At 44.3% G+C, this 19810-nt stretch overlaps 1 protein-coding gene and 2 non-coding genes across 3 annotated transcripts; all 3 read left to right on the top strand.

The window, feature by feature from the left end:
- The first annotated feature begins 3743 nt into the window (after nt 1–3743).
- TCP1 (t-complex 1) lies at nt 3744–19412 on the top strand. The gene is made up of 12 exons (XM_044291439.1): nt 3744–3944; nt 6615–6700; nt 8539–8667; nt 9422–9519; nt 12421–12531; nt 13152–13333; nt 13492–13618; nt 14271–14446; nt 14726–14849; nt 15352–15544; nt 17093–17256; nt 19061–19412. The coding sequence occupies exons 1-12, from the start codon at nt 3881–3883 to the stop codon at nt 19272–19274; spliced, it is 1668 nt and encodes a 555-aa protein (XP_044147374.1). The 5' UTR covers nt 3744–3880; the 3' UTR covers nt 19275–19412.
- Nucleotides 8045–8180, top strand: LOC122937048. Its single transcript, XR_006389470.1, has one exon. It is a non-coding gene; the product is annotated as a small nucleolar RNA SNORA29 (small nucleolar RNA).
- Nucleotides 9772–9905, top strand: LOC122937049. The gene has a single exon (XR_006389471.1). It is a non-coding gene; the product is annotated as a small nucleolar RNA SNORA29 (small nucleolar RNA).
- Nucleotides 19413–19810: the final 398 nt, after the last annotated feature.

Genomic DNA, 19810 nt, shown 5'->3' with positions numbered 1-19810 from the left:
CCCTAGGGCCCTTTATAATGCGACTCAGATGTAGGAAATGCCGAGTGGTATAGTGCGGCCTAAAATGTCCCTTTATGGACCCCAGGCTTTGGCTCCAAAGAAATAAATAGGGGGAATAATTGAGGGATTTGAAAGAAAGATGGAGCCCAGACCTTGTATGTAGTTGAACAGCAGCTTTAGGCTACGTTCACAATTACGCTTTTCTTTTCCGGCATAGAGTTCCGTCAAAAGGGCTCAATACTGGAAAAGAACTGATCAGTTTTATCCCCATTCATTCTGAATGGAGAGCAATCCGTTCAGGAAGCATCAGGATGCCTTCAGTTCAGTCTTTTTGACTGATCAGGCAAAAGATAATACCGCAGCATGCTACAGTTTTATCTCCGGCCCAAAAAAAGGAACACTTGCCTGAATGCTGGATCTGGCATTTTTTTCCCTTAGGAATGTATTAGTGCCAGATCTGCCATTCAAAATACCGGAATGCCGGATCCGTCCTTCCGGTCTGCGCATGCACAGACCGAAAAAAAGGTGAATAAAACAAATGCCCGATCCGTTTTGCCAAATGACACCGGAAAGATGGATCCGGCATTTCAATGCATTTGTAAGACTGATCAGGCATTTTTAAGACTTACAAATGCCATCAGTTGGCATACGTTTTGCCGGCCTCTGGAGGAGCCTGAACGCTTTATCTCATAGATGGACGACTAACTGTAAGTAGGGACACACTTTCCCCAGGAAGTCTTTATCATTCTGATCATCTTTGGTGATGCTGAGTATGTATTCTTTATGACTTAGGACACCTATATGTGTTCCAGCGACGGAACTGCTTGCCGGATCACTCTGCCGCAAGTGTGAAAGTAGCCTTACTTGAATAAACGTTCATCAGAAACAGTCTTCAAACTTTATCTTGGTTCCAGCAGGCTTTGTCAATAACCAAAGAAATGGGGGCACACCTTAAGGGTCCATTCACATGTCCGCATCCGTTCCGCAAAGTGCGGAACGAGTGTGGACCCATTCATTCTCTATGGAGCAGGAATGGATGCGGACAGCGCACATCCAAATTTCCAAACCGCGCCGCCGATCTTCCGGTCCGCGGCTCCGGAAAAAAAATAGAACATGTCCTATTCTTGTCTGCAATTGCGGACAAGAATAGGCAGTTCTTTGGGGGTGCCGGACGGATGTATTGCGGATCCACAATTTGGGGATCCACAATACACTACGGACGTGTGAATGGACCCTAAATATACCACAGAGTGCAGGCCACGGTATCAATGAAAACTAGATATATCCAAGAAAAGAGAAACAACGCAAGTAGAGACCGCACCTCTAAAAAGTATATAATTTTTTGAAAAAACACAAGGTCCAAAACATTTAAAATCTATTGTATAGAATTATGTAGCCATGTGTGGACTGCAGGTATGTCCAGCACACAAACTTACACATTTCATAAATAGAGTATAAACATCAAAGTGCCGCCAGAGTACAATGAAAGATACATGCACTAGATACTTATCTGATTCAATATCTGATTCCAGCAGGCTTTAGTATTAAAACTGGCAGGCAAACTTGTCTCTGCTACAGCTGTTTCTCTCTGGCTCTGCTGTACTGACAGGCTGACTGTATGACTCTGCTTCTTCTTGTATGCTGCACTTCACTTTGTAGTCTGTCTAGATTAGGCCAGGGAACTTTCCTCCTGGCTCCTGAGGCTTCAAGCTTTGGCCTCCATGACCAACAGAGCTGAAGGTGCTCTGGCTGGCTTGGGCATGTCCAGCAGAGATGTGCCCAGCACACCCTCCCTTGGCAGGGGGTAAGCAAGTGGCCCCGAACGGATCTGTCCAGCCCTAATGCATTCTGAGTGGATGCAGATCCGCTCAGAATGCATCAGTCTGGCATCGTTTGTCCTCCGCTCCGCTCAGCAGGCGGACACCCGAACGCTGCTTGCAGCATTCGGGTGTGCGCCTGGCCGTGCAGAGGCAAACGGATCCGTCCAGAGTTACAATTGAAGTCAATGGGGGCGGATCTGTTCGAAGGTGACACAATATGGTGCATTTTTCAAACGGATCCGCCCCCCATTGACTTTCAATGTAAAGTGTGGACAGATCCGTCTGAATACAAATTGTACTTAGACTTTTTTAGTAAAATATAATGCAGACGGTTCCGTCTGAACGGATACCATCGTTTGCATTATAGGAGCGGATCCGTCTGTACAAATACCAGACGGATACGCTCCGAACGCAAGTGTGAAAGTAGCCAGAGGGGGGTTACAATGGAATGAAAGGTTCCATTCTCTCTAAGTACAGCTCTGCCGAGTTTGCTGCCATCTGCTGGTGAACCAGATACATTATATGAACATAACAGTTACATTAGAAATAGGAATGCACAATGTAGTGGACCTGGAATATGAATGCATCGATGACTTTATGTTAGACCATTAAAGACAATAGCGGGGTGAAAAAGTGGTAATGCCACTCTAGAGTGTTACACTGACCGCATGTGATGCTGCTGTGATGAGCACTCTGATGTGGGCCCGGCATGCAGTACAGTGACAGTGCTGGGCCCCGTTACATGTGAGTGCAGTAGGCCCCCTATCCCGGCCAGACCTGGTTACTGGGAGCAGTGGAAGGATATTACTGGGGGCAGTAGAATGACATTACTGGGAGCAGTGGAAGGACATTTATGGGGGCAGTGGGGATATCACAGGGGTCAGTAGAAAGATATTACTGGGGGCAGTGGGGGACATTACTGGGAGCAATGGAAGGATAATAATGGGGGCAATGGGGACATTGCAGGGGTCAGTGGAAGGATATTACTGGGGGCAGTGGGGACAATTACATGGGGCAGTGGAAGGACATTACTGGGGTCGGGCAGATCCAAAGTTTGCCCTGGGGCCCATAGAACTCTAGTTATGTGACTGTTCACTGTGTTATCTGTGCTGTTACATAGGACTGCAGGTGACATCTACTACGTTATCTGTACTCAGACAGTTATCATTATTTGTGGTGTTACATAGGACTGCAGGTGACATTTACTACATTATCTGTACTCAGTGATCATTATGTTATTTGTGGTGTTACATAGGACTGCAGGTGATCTCTACTACAGTATCTGTACTCATAGTTATCACTGTGGTGTTACATAGGACTGCAGGTGATCTCTACTACAGTATCTGTACTCAGAGAGTTATCACTGTGTTGTTACATAGGACTGCAGGTGATCTCTACTACAGTATCTGTACTCAGAGAGTTATCACTGTGGTGTTACATAGGACTGCAGGTGATCTCTACTACAGTATCTGTATTGTCAGAGATATCACTGTGTTATCTGTGAAGTCCAGCTTAGTGTGGCTTTTCTACCCTCAAAACACATCCACATGGCCTATTGGCCTCCAGGAGCCTCGTTGTTTTTTTACAGAAAATGGACAAGAAGGCTGCAGGCTGTGGTGCCAATTCGCCACTGAATACGGACGGGTAATAGAATGCGGATGTAGCAACCGCCAGCATCCCTGTCCGCAGCGGCAGGAGGATGAGGCGGAGCCCTGCACATGCACGCTCCCGCCTTCCAACTGACTGCGGGAGGACGCGCGCCCCCACCCCGAACTAGAACATTCTCTATTCGGCGTGCTAGTGCTCAGAGGCCACGCCCATATGCCGGCGACGTTTATACGTCCTTAACCCATTCGCCGCCGTCTGGCTATTTGTGTCCATTCTTTCAGTGTTTTCTAAAAACATGTTTCCTTCTTGGCGGTGAAGGGGTGTATGAAGTGGGCGGAGTCTCGTGGTGGCTAAGCAGCGGAGGGGTAGCTCTTTCTCTGCGTGCTTAGCGAGGCGGTTGGAGAGCACGTTGTAGCGGGTTTGAGGCCGGGTGTGTGAACGGACCGCAGAAAATGGAGGGCCCGCTAGCCGTGTTCGGGGAGCGCAGTACCGGAGAGGTCGTCAGGAGCCAGAACGGTAGATATCCATGTCGTCCTGACGCCTGAGTCAGCATGCTTCGCCATGGAGGGCCGCAGCAGGGCCGGCCTACTGCAGAGTAGCGGTACCGCGTCCTCGTGGTCTCCACACCGTCCACAGCCAGATAATCCCAGTCCGCTTAGGATACTGGAGCCCAGTGTGTCAGGTGTGGCCTCCATCACAGGGGCCTGTCCTCAGGAGGAGCAGAGTCAGCTGTATGGGAAAGACCCTTATAAGGCTATTGAGATCAGTCGTAGGATTTCAATACTGGAGAAAACCGCCTCCGTTTTGTCCCCATTCGTTGTCCCCGTTTTGTCCCCCATGCGTTCTGTTCCGTTTGGTTGTGGACAGAATAGCGCAGCAAGCAGCGTTTTTCTGTCCGCGATGTGCTGCGGAGCAAGACCGATCCGTCCTGACACACAATGTAAGTCATTGGGGGCGGATCCGTTTTCTCCGACACAATGATTTCATAGACTGATCCGTTTTGACTATTTTTTTTTTAAACATAATACAGTCGGATCCGTTCAGAACTGATGCAGACGGTTGTATTATTATGACGGAAGTGTTTTTGCTGATCCATGATGGAAATTGCGGTAAAGTGGCCTAATTAGTAATTTACTCCTGTAAATCCCTTCTGGGGTTAGGAGTCATGTGGGTGGGCTAAGGCTACTTTCACACTAGCGTTCGGGCGGATCCGTTCTGAACGGATCCGCCCATAATAATGCAGACGGAGGCTCCGTTCAGAACGGATCCGTCTGCATTATATTAGCTAAAAAAAGCTAAGTGTGAAAATAGCCTGGGACGGATCCGTCCAGACTTTCAATGTAAAGTCAATGGGGGACGGATCCGCTTGAAGATTGAGCCACATTGTGGCATCTTCAAACGGATCCGTCCCCATTGACTTACATTGTAAGTCTGGACGGATCCGCACGCCTCCGCACGGCCAGGCGGACACCCGAACGCTGCAAGCAGCGTTCAGCTGTCCGCCTGTCCGTGCGGAGGCGAGCGGAGCGGAGGCTGAACGCCGCCAGACTGATGCAGTCTGAGCGGATCCGCCTCCATTCAGACTGCATCAGGGCTGGACGGCTGCGTTCGGGTCCGCTCGTGAGCTCCTTCAAACGGAGCTCACGAACGGAAACCCGAACGCTAGTGTGAAAGCAGCCTTATCAGTGATTGACAGCCTTCCCGGTTTGCTTAGGCCTTGATGGACACAACAGTATTCTGGATCCGCACCCGATTTTTACATTTTTTGCAGATTACACACTGACTCATTGATTTCTATGGTTCCACAAAACTGACATCGCATGCATGTCATCCAGTGCCGTCCATCCCGCAGACTATAGGACAATTGTCTGTTTTGTGGACAATAGCCCTTTCTGTTAATGGGGCTGAGAAGAAAGCAGATTGCACATGGACGTGGCCTCATTTTGTGCACTGCAAAACTGATAGTCATGTGCAAGTAGTCACCGATAGGACCGCCCACATGACTCCTAAGCCTTGAAATGGCAAGGATTTAACTGAATAAAATATGAATTGGGCCGCGTTCACACCACCATATTTATTTGGAGACATGCAAAGCACGGATTCGCAAAAAGTACAGCTGATGTCCGTGTTGCATTTTTTTATATATATATTTTTTGTGGGTGGGGGGCCCACTGTAACCATGCCTATTCATGTCCCCAAAACGCGGGGTCACAGAACGAACGTGCTGGAGGGGGAGGGCTCGGTCCTAGTCTGGAGTAAGATGCAGCATTTGTCTCCTCTTTGCTGGTCTGTGTGCTAGAAAATCAAATGTAACTTAGGTTTGTGCTATACCGTATGGTAATTTGGCACAGTGATGGCAAATTTGTAAAAATTTTATTATTTTTTTTAAGTGCCATTATATACCGCGCATTGAAATAAGACTGGAGTGAGCGGCTTTCCACCCTGCCTTGTGGAGAGGGATACTGGGCATCTCCCCAAGACACATTAGGTTTTCCCTGTGAGATTGGTCACAGTCCTCCACAGACCACCATGCGCACTGCAGACCGCTCCGATTGTTGTAAACCGTGTTCTACGTGACAAACTTCCCTGCCCTTCACATGTAATATTTCCGTAGAGCGCGTGTGCACCAAAACGGTATTGCTGCTGGCATACCGGCCGCTCTGCCATAGTCGCCACAGAGGTTGGTGTCAACTTGTCATTTCACTGAAGGCGTCATAAAACAAAAGGGTATGTCTCGCCCTAAATCGCCCTAGTTCTAGGCTCACACCCTGAAGTCGCTCCTTGATGGTAGGTGTGCTCGTGCCTAGCCTAGTAGGCCCCAGCTACGACTACTAATTCCACAGGTAGTTGCCCAATACAAAATAAGCCCAGAAAAAATAAAAATGAAAGCAAAATGCCTGACTTGTCCTGTGGAATCTGCCTCCCTTTTTCTTCAGTGTGAGGCCAGGACTAAGCTAACAAAGGACATGTCCTTTCTTATCACGGAGTCTGTTCAAGGTTTAGCTCCATTTAGTGGGTCTGTGGTATCCAAACTGAAAAACGGTGCCATGTTTCTCCTGTGTGAACTGGGCCACTGTAAGGTGCACTATGCTGGGATAGCTGGGTGTACACCTCGAGATCCCTCGGGATACATCAGAAAGGACATGTTAATGAGGATATGTAACTCCCCTGTAATTCTTCTTTCAGTGATGGCAGCAGCATCCATTGCCAATATTGTGAAAAGTTCCCTTGGTCCTGTGGGTCTGGATAAAATGTTGGTGGACGATATTGGGGTAAGTGCACAGACTAGTTACTTCCATCTTAGTTCAAACATAGCCAAGCCCCATACTGAAAAGACTAAGTCCAACCCCCAAAATCAAGGCTGGAAATGGTTTAAAATGAAGAAAGACACTCACCTTACCACCTGCTGAGGGTCCCATCTGCGCTGCTCCCAGTCCCCTGTCGACCAGAAATGTGACGTCCCATCCCTGGTTACAGTCACTGATGAAGCCATTCACTGGCCTCAGTGATGACATGTCCCAAAGGCCTCATGCACACGGCCGTTGCGTGTTTTGTGGATCCGCGTTTTGCGGACCGCAAAACACAGATGGCGTCCGTGTGCATTCTGCAATTTGTGGAACAGCGCGGACAGCCTTTGATATACCTTCCTATTCTTGTCCGCAAAGCGCGGACAAGAATAGGATGGGTTTTTTTTTTTTTTTTTTTTTTTTTTTTGCAGACCATGCAACGGATACTGACAGCACACAGAGTGCTGTCTGCATCTTTTGCGGCCCTTTTGAAGTGAATGGGTCCGCATCCAAGCCACCAAAACTGCAGCTCCGATGTGGACCAAAACGGCCGTGTGCATGAGGCCAAAGTAGAAGGTGACCACAGTCACGTTCTGATTGTAGACCTGTGGCTGCATTGGTGAATGTAACCACAGAGGTTAGTGACTGCAGTGGTCTTGTGACCAAAAATAGTTTCCCGTCCCTCTTGGCCCACAGGGGACCGATGGGAGCTGTGGTGCTTGAACGCAGGGCATCTGGAAAGGTGAGCGAGATTTTTGACAACAGCTTTTTTTTTTTTTTTTTTTTTTTTTTTTTTTTTCTGGCAAGACAACCCAATTGAATTTATTGGTTTTGTATTAAAGAGGACCTTCCATGGGTCCAGACATTATAAACTAAGTATCAGGATATGTAGGGGATAGTGCAGGGATCTAACTGCACTTACTATTTTTTCTGGGCACCTCTCCGTTCGCCTGCTGTGGCCCCCAGTTGTATTCTCCCGCCTGGTATGCTAATTTTAGCATCGGAGCAATGAGGAGGAGACTCAGACTTTCTCCATGGGCGTCTCCTTCTCCCTGGCTGTGACGCTCTCCGCTGCGATTGGTCAGCTGACATCCAGGGTGAAGGAGAAGCCCATTGAGAAACGGCGCCATCTCCTCCTCCCTGTACTGATGCTGAACTTAGCATACCAGGCGGGAGAATACAACGTGGGGCCACAGCGGGCGAATGGAGCGAAGCCCAGAAAAAATAGAAAAAAAAGTGCAGTTAGATCCCTACATATCCTGATACTTATTTCATGATGTCTGGACCCATGGAAGGTCCTCTTTAAAATCTTGCACTGTCAGTGTATGCAGCCCCATTTTAGTACCACGTCTTCTTTTCTCAGAATAAGTGGCTATGCTAATGGGGTAGAGAAGCAGCTGCTATTGTCTGAAGTGGGAATGTGTGTCGGTCACCTTCTCCTAATGAAATGGCAGAACATTCTTCTTTCTCTGACTTTTTTTATTTATTTTTGGTGGTTGCTGTCACACTAAAAAAAGTGTATGTAGGGCATTTTATAATTTCATCTGACCGCGGTGGGTTTAGCTACAAAATAAAAGCCAATAAAGTTTTTCTTTCAGAATATTGGCGCCGAAATTCTGCCAGCAACCGCATTGTTCCTGCCTCCTATTTTTTTTTTCAATGGAAGGCAGTGCTGAAGATCCCTTCTCGCCGTGGTCACAGCCGCTCAGCAATCTTCTGTGCTGCCTCCAATTGAATAGAATTGGATTATATTTCTGCAGGTTTTCTCCCTATTTGTCATGGGCTGTTCATACATTCTGTCATAGTTGCTTCCTTCATTCTAGGATGTGACTATAACAAACGATGGTGCGACCATCCTGAAGCTGTTAGAAGTGGAACATCCTGCAGCTAAAGTGCTGTGTGAACTCGCCGAACTGCAGGACAATGAAGTTGGAGATGGAACGACATCAGTTGTGAGTTTTTATTAGTTTAAAGGGGTTTCCCGGTATTTGTATATTGATGGCCTATCCACAGGAGCTCAGGCACTGGAAGTTGTCACCGGAACTCTGCACAGGTGCATCCATTGTTTAGTGCCTGCTATGCAAAAGCTTGGCATGGCTCATCTATGCCAGGCTTTAGGAAAAGCAGCACTGGTACAGAGAGGATCAGCAATGTGCAGCCACAGGGGAATCGGTACTTCTATGTGCGGTGGTGTGCTGGAGTATGGATTGAAAGCAATAGAGGCAACTGAACTTCCAGTTGCCTATATCGCATGGAAAACAACTGAAAAAAATATTTTTAGGGCATTTGCAGTAAGTTTGAACAAATTTTACAAGTTTAGGTACGATGCCCACTATGCAATGCTACAGAAGAAACGTCTAGCTGGTCTGGGTTACCCCTTAAGTCAGACCAGTTTGATGTTATGTTGATTAGCTGATCTGAAGAAGAGTTCTCCATGTCATTGGACCACATTTATCAAAATTGTCTATAAGGAAAGACTGTCCTTGCTATCGCCCAGAGACAACTCTGAACTCATGAGAAATGAAAGCCATAAATGGTTATGGGTGCCATTTAAAAAAAAAATATTTTATCTTCAAAAACCAATGCAGCAAACATGTCTCCTCCTTTTGTACTTGTGTGACGTAAGAACTTTCAGGTTTAGTTTTGCTTTCTCAGATGTTTGTGGATTCCTATAGTGAGTTTTAACCTAGTCATTTCTGTATATAGGTGATTATTGCTGCAGAGCTGCTGAAGAACGCTGATGAGCTGGTGAAGCAGAAGATCCACCCCACCTCCGTTATTGGTGGATATCGTCTGGCTTGCAAGTGGGTAGTAGCTTTACTGCCTTGACAATGCAGTGGAACATTTTCCTTAGTTCTTCAACTATTTCTGTTTTTCTGAATTCATTGTGAATGTATGAGGGGGTACATGTCGCTTGACAATTACAACAATGGTACACAGAACCCATGCTGTTTGTATGTAATGGAAACATAGATTTTTAACTAGTAACATAGGTGACCGCTTGGCTTTACATTTTATGTTTCACTTATCAGATGCTTTTATTGTAATTGAATGATGACCCCGTTTTAGTACCACTTCTTCTTTTTCTCAGAATAAGTGGCTATGCTAAGGGGGAAGAGCAGCATCTGCTATCACCTGAAGGGGAAGGCGTCTCCATCACCTTCTATATGAACTAGCAGGACAATGCTTTGTGATTTTGGACTTTTACAGATTTTCCTAAACCGGATTCGCACAGCGTGGTTTTGTCATTTGCAGGGTGGGGTGTATTTCCCCTGTAACTGGGGCTACTATGTCAGCCCCAGTTACAGGAGAAATGTATAGAGGGGGGAAAAAAGATGTTAAATGTGTATACCCAAAATCATATGTACCAATAAAAAGTTAACTCTTCCTGCAAAAAATGAGCCCCTGCACAAGATGATCGGCAGAAAAATAAGTGTTCAGAAAATAGACATATTTGATATCACTATATATAGTAGACATATTTGATATCACTGCGTCCGTAACAACCTGATCTACAAAAAATACCACATGATCTACCCTTTCAGATGAATGTTGTAAAAAAATAAAAACCGTGCCAAAACAGCCATTTTTTGGTTACCTTGCCTCACAAAAAACGTAAGAGAGCAATTAAAAATATGTACCCTGAAATAGTACCAATAAAACTGTCACCTTATCCCCTAGTTTCCAAAATGGAGTCACTTTTGGGAGTTTCTATTGTAAGGGTGCATCAAATGGGACATGGTGTCTAAAAACTAGAACAGAAAAATCTGCCCACCAAAAACCATACGTTGCTCCTTTTCTTCTGCGCCCTGCCGTGTGCCCTTACATCAGTTTACGACTACATGTGGGGTGTTTCTGTAAACCGCAGAATCGAGGTAATACATATTGAGTTTTGTTTGGCTGTTAACTAAGAAGAAATGAAAAATCTGCCAAAGTGAAATTTAGAAAGGTCATTGTCATTTCCCTTTTTTAATTCTTGTGGAACACCTAAAAGGATGTTAACAAAGTTTGTAAAATCAGTTTTGAGTAACTTGAGGGGTGTAATTTCTACAATGGGGTCCTTTATGGGTGGTTTATACTATGTAAGCCCCACAAAGTGACTTTAGACCTGGACTGGTCCTTTAAAAAGTGGTTTTTGGAAATTTTCTTAAACTTTAAGAATTGCTTCTAAAAATCTAAGCCTTCAAACGTTCTATAAAAATGACATTTACAAAATGCCAACATAAAGTAGACATATGGGCAATGTTAAGTAATAACTTTATGAGGTTTAACTTTCTGTGTTAAGAGCAGAGAAATAAAAATTTTGAAAATTGCTAACTTTTCCACTTTTGGTAAACTTGTTATTTTATAAATAAAGGTGAAAAATATTGACTCAAATTTACCACTTTCATGAAGTACAATGTGTCACGAGAAAACTGTCTCAGAATGGCTTGGATAAGTAAAAGCGTTCCAAAGTTATTGCCACATAAAGTGACACATGTCAGAATTGCAAAATTAGGCCTGGTCAGGAAGGAAGTAAATGGCCCGGATGTGAGGTGGTTAAATGCACAAATGCAAAGCCAAAAATGCCATGTAAAAACTTTTGTGAATTTGATCCACTATAGATTTTAAAGTAACATCTAGGCTAATGAAAAAATGTTTAACACCAACAGATCCTACTTGAATTTTGTGATTTTATTATTTATTTATTTTTGCTGCCAGAGGTTTTGAGTACTTTAAAGGGAACCTGTCACCGGGATTTTGGGTAAAGAGCTGAGGACATGGGTTTCTAGATGGCCGCTAGCACATCCGCAGTACCCAGTCCCCATAAGCTCTGTGTGCTTTTATTGGGGGGGGGGGGGGAAACCGATTTGATACATATGCAAATCAACATAAGAGTCATATCTTACTTGTGTGACCAGAGAAAAATTCATATTTTCAAGCTCTGACTCATCGCAGGTTAACTTGCATATGCATCAAATCGTTTTTTTTTGTTTTTACACAATAAAAGCACACGGAGCTATAGGGACTGGGTATTGCGGATGTGCTAGCGGCCATCTAGCAACCTATGTCCTCAGCTCTATACCCAAAATCCCGGTGACAGGTTCCCTTTAACAAAGCCAGAAGTGGATTTGAAAGGTATCAAAAGTATAAAGGAAGAACTTCTACTTCTCCTTCCTGCCTGATCCACTTTTGGCTTTCGCTGAAAAACCTGCAGGAAAACTGACCCAGGAAACCTACCCGACTATTAGGTCATAAAGAAAATGGTTTATAGTTAAATCCAGCCCATAATTTAAACAGTTTTTGTATTCGTGCTTTTTAAGGGGTTGCTGAGTTTTGGTAAGATATTTGATATGAGGTACAGATGTGTCAAGTTTTGCTCAGTGGGGGTCTGAGCGCTGAGTCTCTCTCGACTCGCGAGAGACCCATAGACTTCTATTGAAAGAGAGAGCATGCGATATGCAAGCACTTCTCATTCTAGTGATCCTAGGGGTCTCCGTGCTCAGAACCCCCACCAAGCGAGCGCCACCATATGGAAAGCCTTACCAAATCCAAGCGACCCTTTAAATACTTATTGAGAGATTTCAGGAATGTTAGTATAGCGCCACCTGCTTTTTCTGTGCCCACATCAGTAAATGTGCCAAGTACCTGCACATGTTCAGTCCTTGGGTATGTGAGGGATGTCATCATTTTATTAATCTAATGCTTTCTGTTCTCTCAAATAGAGAAGCTGTCCGATACATCAGTGAAAACCTCACAATTAACACGGATGAGCTTGGGAAGGACTGTCTTCTTAATGCTGCCAAGACTTCCATGTCCTCTAAAATAATTGGAGTGTATCCTTTTCCATTTGTTAGCCACGTCCTTGGATATTTGTGCTGCCTGCTTTCACAACATTCTATCTGAATGAATTTAGATGGCAGCTACGTGTAAAGTCTTGAGAAATAACTTTAGCGCTGGGGGGGTTTGATCTGAGGCTGAGAAAGGGACAAAGGTAGGGACAGTGGCAGAGTGAATGCTGGGTGGACCCCCTCTCTGGACCCTCTAGGATGAGCTTGGCTGCCATTAATGCTAAATAAAGAACTAAATATATAACATTCTTAACTTAAATATTAGACGGCTATGTGTTCAAAATAACGCCTGTACTATTTGTAATATATAGCGCAGGCTCCATTTTGTCCTGCAAAAATACAGCGCTCTAGATTATTTTTTTTAATTTAAGCGCACTTTCTGTAACTTACCCCTAAGTCACTTATATGTTTGACCAAATATAGCTATCAAATTTTTAAGTAGAAAATTTTGTATGGCCCTGAACGATGCTACAAATATCCAAATTTCCCCCAGCAGCAAATAGGTTCCTCACCCCTGCTCTAGACCGTTAACATGGCCTTGGGCTTTTGAGATGGTTTACTACTGTTGGTCTATTCATCTTCTTATCCTTGACTCCTTTGCTCAGTGACTGCGACTTCTTTGCTTCTCTAGTAGTTGATGCTGCACTTGCTGTAAAATTTGTGGATCAAAAGGGTCAAGCCCGTTACCCGATAAACTCTATTAACGTGCTGAAAGCTCATGGCCGGAGCCAGAAAGAGAGTATTCTTGTCAATGGTTACGCACTTAACTGCATTGTGGGCTCACAAGGTGAATATAGATCTATATAATCCCATGTTTACTGTTACTTTTTTATTTTTTATTTGTGCTGAATTGAATCATCTTGATTTTCGTTAATCCCTCTGTGGTCTCCCTGAATACGTTGAGAATGCAGTTTGCCTGAAACTACTTGCTTCTCTTTTTCCCAGGAATGAATAAAAGGATCACCAATGCAAAAATTGCCTGCCTGGACTTCAGCTTGCAGAAAACCAAAATGAAACTTGGCGTGCAAGTGATTATTTCAGACCCATCCAAACTGGACCAGATCAGGCAGAGGTATGCATCCCAATTTAGGATGTGTTCCTTACGATATTTTCACTCCTTTCCTTTTACAATGCCTTGTAATGTCCCATACGATTTATGCGACTAATTTGAGGTAAAGTCCTGTCTTCCCCATTTTATTTGCTGCCATACAGTATTTGTGGTGTGAGCAGTTATACGCGTGGGGTACATTATATTTGGAATTCTGCTTTAAAAGGTGACATACTATTTGGTCATCGTTGTCAGAAGGCCTACATTTATATAACTGAGAATCTGGCTACACAACGACTCAGTGTCAGGTAGGTGTGGGTCCCACCTCTGAGACCTGCTCTTGTCTCAAGAACGGGATCCCTGAGGTGAAAAGAAAGCAGCATGTGCGTGGCCACCCTCCATTCACTGCTATGGGAGTTATGAAAGTCCCATTGTGGTTTATGGAGAGCTGCGCATGCATGGTGTGCTCTCCTTCAGTCCAGGGACCCCCTTCTGGAGATGGGTGCAGGTCCCACCTCTGAGACGCACCATTATCTGACATTGATGGCATACTGCTAGGATTTACCATCAATGTTCCCAGATGGGAGTGCCCCTTTAAGGTGAATTCTAGAAGCCTAGTTAATCTTTAAAATAGAACAAAAAACAAAACGTTGAACATATTAATGTTTTGTGCTAGGGAGTCTGACATTACCAAGGAAAAGATCCAGAAGATCTTGGCGACGGGGGCCAATGTCGTCCTCACTACTGGTGGAATTGATGACATGTGTCTGAAGTATTTTGTGGATGCAGGCGCAATGGCTGTGCGAAGAGTACTGAAAAAGGATTTGAAACGTATTGCTAAAGCTACTGGTGGTGAGTGACTTCTAGATTTGAATGCCAATGGTTAACTCTAAAGTTATTTAACAGTATCTGGTGGGAGTCAGACACCTGGGACCCCCACTGATCAGCTGTTTGAGAAGGCACTGGCTCTCCTGTGAGTGCTGCGGCCTTCTCAAACATCTGATTGCTGAGCGTCCTGGGTATTGGACCCCTCCGATCAGGTACTGATGACCTAGGTCTCAGAAAACCCCTTTAAAGGCAAGTCATTGGCGTTTTTGTGGTTCCTGACTGTCCTGCACTTCCAATCAACAGCTACTGTTTGTTCAACCCTTGCAAACCTGGAGGGTGAGGAAAGCTTTGAGGCGACCATGTTGGGACAAGCTGAAGAGGTTGTACAAGAGAGGATATGTGACGATGAGCTGATTCTTGTTAAAAAGTAAGTGCCCTCTGCATTGACACGCATTCCCATTTAATTGCTGCCATGCTGTGCCATGCCATGTGCAGTTATACGCGTGGGATAAAGGAGAATCTGTCTCTGAGAAAAGGTTGAGGTTGCTCAGTGGCCTAAACCTATATAATATGGAGACTGTACATTCCTGTTTAGGTCACCGCAGAACCAGTGAGGGGTTATCTATACCAGGGATGGCCAACCTGAGGCTCTCCAGCTGTTGCAAAACTACAACTCCCAGCATGCAAAGACTGCCTACAGCTATGAGTCTACAGCAGGGCATGGTGGGAGTTGTAGTTTCACAACAGCTGGAGAGCTGCAGGTTGGCCATGCCTGAGCTATAGAAAGGATAGTATGGACCATTTGTGTATATGGACTTGAGAACTATGTTTCACATGGCTCCTCTTAGCTTTAGGGGAAATCTGAAGGAATACTTTTAGCTGTGGAAGTGATCTTTTCTCTATAAAATGTTCTAATAATTACATTATAGTACAAAGTCCCGAACATGTGCATCCATCATTCTTCGGGGTGCCAACGACTTCATGTGTGATGAGATGGAACGATCTGTCCATGATGCCCTCTGTGTAGTGAAGAGAGTTCTAGAATCAAAATCTGTGGTACCAGGAGGTGGTGCTGTGGAAGCGGCTCTATCCATTTATCTGGAGAATTATGCTACCAGCATGGTAAGGATGTATTTTTATAGAGACATTCATGCTTTAAGAATATTTTTAAATCATCTTGGCACAAATTTAGAATCCATTATCTGTATTGAAAAGTTTCTGTATGTTAATGCCGTGTTAAGGACCTCACTTTCCTGATAATTGAAGGAAAGTTTGATTGCTGCATGTAAATGAGGGGAGTTGATAGCTTCATTTACATGCAGCAATCACTTCCTCTGTATGGTGAAGAACTATCACTACGTTCCCATACAGAATCATTGTTTTGCCGGCAGCACATCCCATTTATGTAGGACGATGTGCTGACAGCAATGATTTTGTCCTGTATAATCGCCCGATGAACACTATTGCTCCTTGATCAGGTGATCAATGGCACCATTTACACAGGGCGGTTACCAGGGGACAAGGGTTCATCCCCAGTTGTTGGCGTGTGTCTGTGGAACTGTTCACAGCGCTATAGATAGAGATAATAGCAGTACACAGAAATATCACATCTATAGAAATAAACAGTATTGAACTTTCCACTTGAGAGCAAAGCAACCCATCCAATGTAACATTGTGTACAGCATATACAATAGGAATGGTCTTGCCAAGCGCTGCTGGTTGAAGTAATGTTCCAGTGATGGTACTTACCATGAAGGAGCCAACAAAAAGGACTGTCGCTATCCCTGTCAAACAGTCTCTTCCCACACCCCGAGTAACTCTGTATGGGAAGTTATGCAAGTCAATGTCCTAACAAAATTAACCTAGTCTGGCTTATAAACTTTTTTTTTTTTTTTTTTTTTTTTTTTTCTGCTGTCCTTTTGGGTTTGGATCAGGGGACTAGTTTGTATGTGTGTATAATGCTTGGAGTGCTATCATGCAGATGTGTATTGCAACATCTGGAGCTCTGTGTATGAACATGCCTATAGCAAACAGTACTGCATCTGGTGACCACTGGTTATGTGCTGCAAGATATCGGACAGACTGCTGAGACTTGTGTACTTGTGACCATTTAGTGCTGTGCTCAGAGAAGGACACTTTATTTTTTATTTTTTTATAAAAAAAAAATGAAAATTTAACTTTTCACCTTAAACAATAGAGGGTCTTGGCTTTAGTTCATATTTAGGTGAAATGCACATGTTTTAAAAGGCTACTTTCAGATCTGCGTTTTCAATTTCCGCTATTGAGATCCATCCCAGGATCTCAATAGCAGAGAAAAATGCTTGTTTTGTCCCCATTAATTGTCAGTGGGGACAGAACTGAATGGACTGCACCAGAATGCCTTCTGCTCCGTTTGGTTGTGTTCCCATGACGCACACAAGCGCAGCAAGCAGCATTTGAGTGCATCCTGGGATGCAGAGAAAGACGGATCCGTCATGGCTCACAGTGTAAGTCAATGGGGACAGATCCATTTTCTATGGCACAATGGAGTTCATGACAGATCAGTCTTGGCTGTTATAGATAATACAACCGGGTCCGTTCATAACAGATGTAAAAACGCTGGGGTGAAACTTGCTTTAACTTGACACTTTTCTGTGAATTAAACACTTGTTTTTCTACAAATATTTCCAGGGCTCCAGGGAACAATTGGCAATTGCAGAGTTTGCAAGAGCACTTCTGGTTATTCCAAAAACCCTGGCTGTGAATGCTGCACAAGACTCCACTGACCTGGTTGCCAAGCTGAGAGCGTTCCATAACGAGGCTCAAGTCAACCCAGAGCGCAAAAACCTTAAGTGGTAAGAAAAGCCATTTTCTATCATTTGTTCTGTGCAACTTTCCTGTATCCAGTCTGCAACCACTAGAAGCTGAGCCCTGTTCTCTACAGCAGGGGTAGGCAACCTCCAGCACTTCAGCTGTTGTGAAACTACAACTCCTAGCATGCATACTTGCTCTTCTAAGAATTCTCATAGAAATTAATCATGCAGCTGAAGTGCCGAAGGTTGGACCCTATGGTTTTATCCACTGCATGTGACTTTTTTATGGATGTTGTGACTGAAGGTGCATACAAAAACTTGTAGTGTTGGGTAACTTAAAATTTTTGGAAGAAACCTAAATCTGCTGTTATGTTGACTGTGGAAGATGTACTACTGTTGGCTATATTCAATAACTGTGTAGATTAATATGATGACATTTGCCCAGTTTCTCAGTTATCAGCCACTACGGGTAAGCTGAATTGGTGATCAACCTTAGCATGGCTTTTGGGCATGCAGGAATCTAGTGCAGATACTGTGGGGGGAATTTATCATAAGGGGAATATTTTAAGTCTGTTTTAGCATCCGCACTACAATAGAGATCATTTTGTATACGCTTATAAGGGTTTTCTGATACTTTTCAGAGGATAGCTCATCAGTATTAAAATATCTGATCGGTGGGGGTCCGATACCTGGGATCCCTGCTGATCAGCTGTTTGATACTGCACTCATGTGAGCGTCGTGGCCTTCATTCTGCTCGCTACGTTGTATAGCGGCTGTGTTTGGTATCGCAGCTCAGCCACATTCACTGATATTGGACTAAGCTGTAACTAGGCCATGTGACCGATGGCCTAGGAAAAGCTGGAGAAGGCCATGTTGCACACAGGAACGCCTTTTTTTTATGGTATGGACATTTTTGGTCACGGTGATACCCAAGTTGTTCTTTTTACATTCTAGGGGGGGGGGGGGGGGGTGAATTAACTTTTTTTTTTTAAGCTTATTTGAGCCTACAAAATCCACTTTTTTTTTTTTTTTATCCATTATTTGTATAGAATTGCTTATTTATGTTGGCCTGCCGACTGCTGGCCAAAATAAGAATTGCAGCTTTAATGCCCTGGGTCTCAGCGACCCAGTGCATTGAAATCAATTACCAGCATCCTCCTCGGCCACAGAAGATGCAGAGAAGTTCAGAAGCGTGAGCTTCCGGGCATTTCCCTCTTTACATGCCGTGAACAAGTGAGATCACTGCATCTAAAGGCTTCAATGGCTACGATCGACAATATTGGCGGTCGTGGTCATTAGCTGCTGGCCATGACGCCCACTGCATGCGTGAGTGGGCCCTATGTTAAAACTTTGCTCCAGCGCCGTACATGTATGGCACTGGTAGCAAAGGGGTTAAGGATCTACACCCACTCGAGACCCAGTATAAGTGTTATCCCCTTTTGTATAGTCTAAATAATGGGACCCCACTACAGATGCCAGGTATTGAGCTTATGTTTGCTCATGGTTCACCTCTGCTGCAATCATGGATAATTACCTGCAGAAGTGGGTGAGCAGGACATTAAAGCTGGGTTTACATTTTTTCTGGAGCTAAACCCAGAGTAAATTAAAGTGACAAGGTAGTAAGTACATGTCATTTTATACTTACCCTTCAGGATCCAAATCTGGTTTTGCCTCAAAAACAAATGGGGGAAACCCAGCCTGTTTTGTGTCTATCACATAAAACAAAACTGCAGTTTTTCTGCTCTGCCAATGCTGCCCTTGGCATGAAAAACCCAGCACAAGTGTTGGGTGGCCCTCGGTTTATGTCAGTAAAGTGAAGGGTTGATTTTTTTTTTTTTTTTTGCAGGATTGGTCTCGATTTGGTGAATGGAAAGCCAAGGGATAACAAACAAGCTGGGGTCTTTGAACCCACTGTTGTAAAGACAAAAAGCCTGAAGTTTGCAACAGAAGCTGCAATTACAATCCTGCGAATTGATGATCTCATCAAATTGCATCCAGAGAGTAAAGAGGAGAAGGGCAAATATCACGAAGCAGTGCAATCTGGATCAATTGAATGCTAATGTGTCACAGAAACTGTGTTTTTTTTTTTTTGTATTACTGTAACTTATAACTAGTAACTCATTGTTTATCTTGCACTTTTTGGTCTTGTACCAAAACCCATCACCGAAACACTTAATAAAAGTAAAGTGTGAGCTCTTTTCCTGACTTCCATTATTGAATAGAAACCTAAGGCAATTGTGCTGAGAACAACTGGCTTAAGACTCTGCTCCCATGATAGTGTTTTTTACATGTGAAAATGAAACTGCTCTGTGGCTGCAATGACTAATCTTTTAGAGCAGGCATGCTCAACCTGCGGCCCTCCAGCTGTTGCAAAACTACAACTCCCGGCATGCCTTAGGCTACTTTTCACACCTGCGTATAGGTGTGGATCCGTCTGGTGTCTGCACATACAGATCCGCACCTATAATGTAAATGCTAGTATCTGTTCAGAATGGATCTGTTTGCATTACTCTGTAAAAAAATAAAAATAAGTCAGCCTTTTGGTGTCCGCCTCCAGAGCGGAACGGAGCCAAACTGATGCATTCTGAATGGATCC

This window comes from Bufo gargarizans, chromosome 4, assembly GCF_014858855.1.
Source record: "Bufo gargarizans isolate SCDJY-AF-19 chromosome 4, ASM1485885v1, whole genome shotgun sequence".
NCBI lineage: Eukaryota > Metazoa > Chordata > Amphibia > Anura > Bufonidae > Bufo > Bufo gargarizans.
The sequence above is the reverse complement of the archived record's forward strand: the minus strand, read 5'-3'. Positions and strand labels throughout refer to the sequence as shown.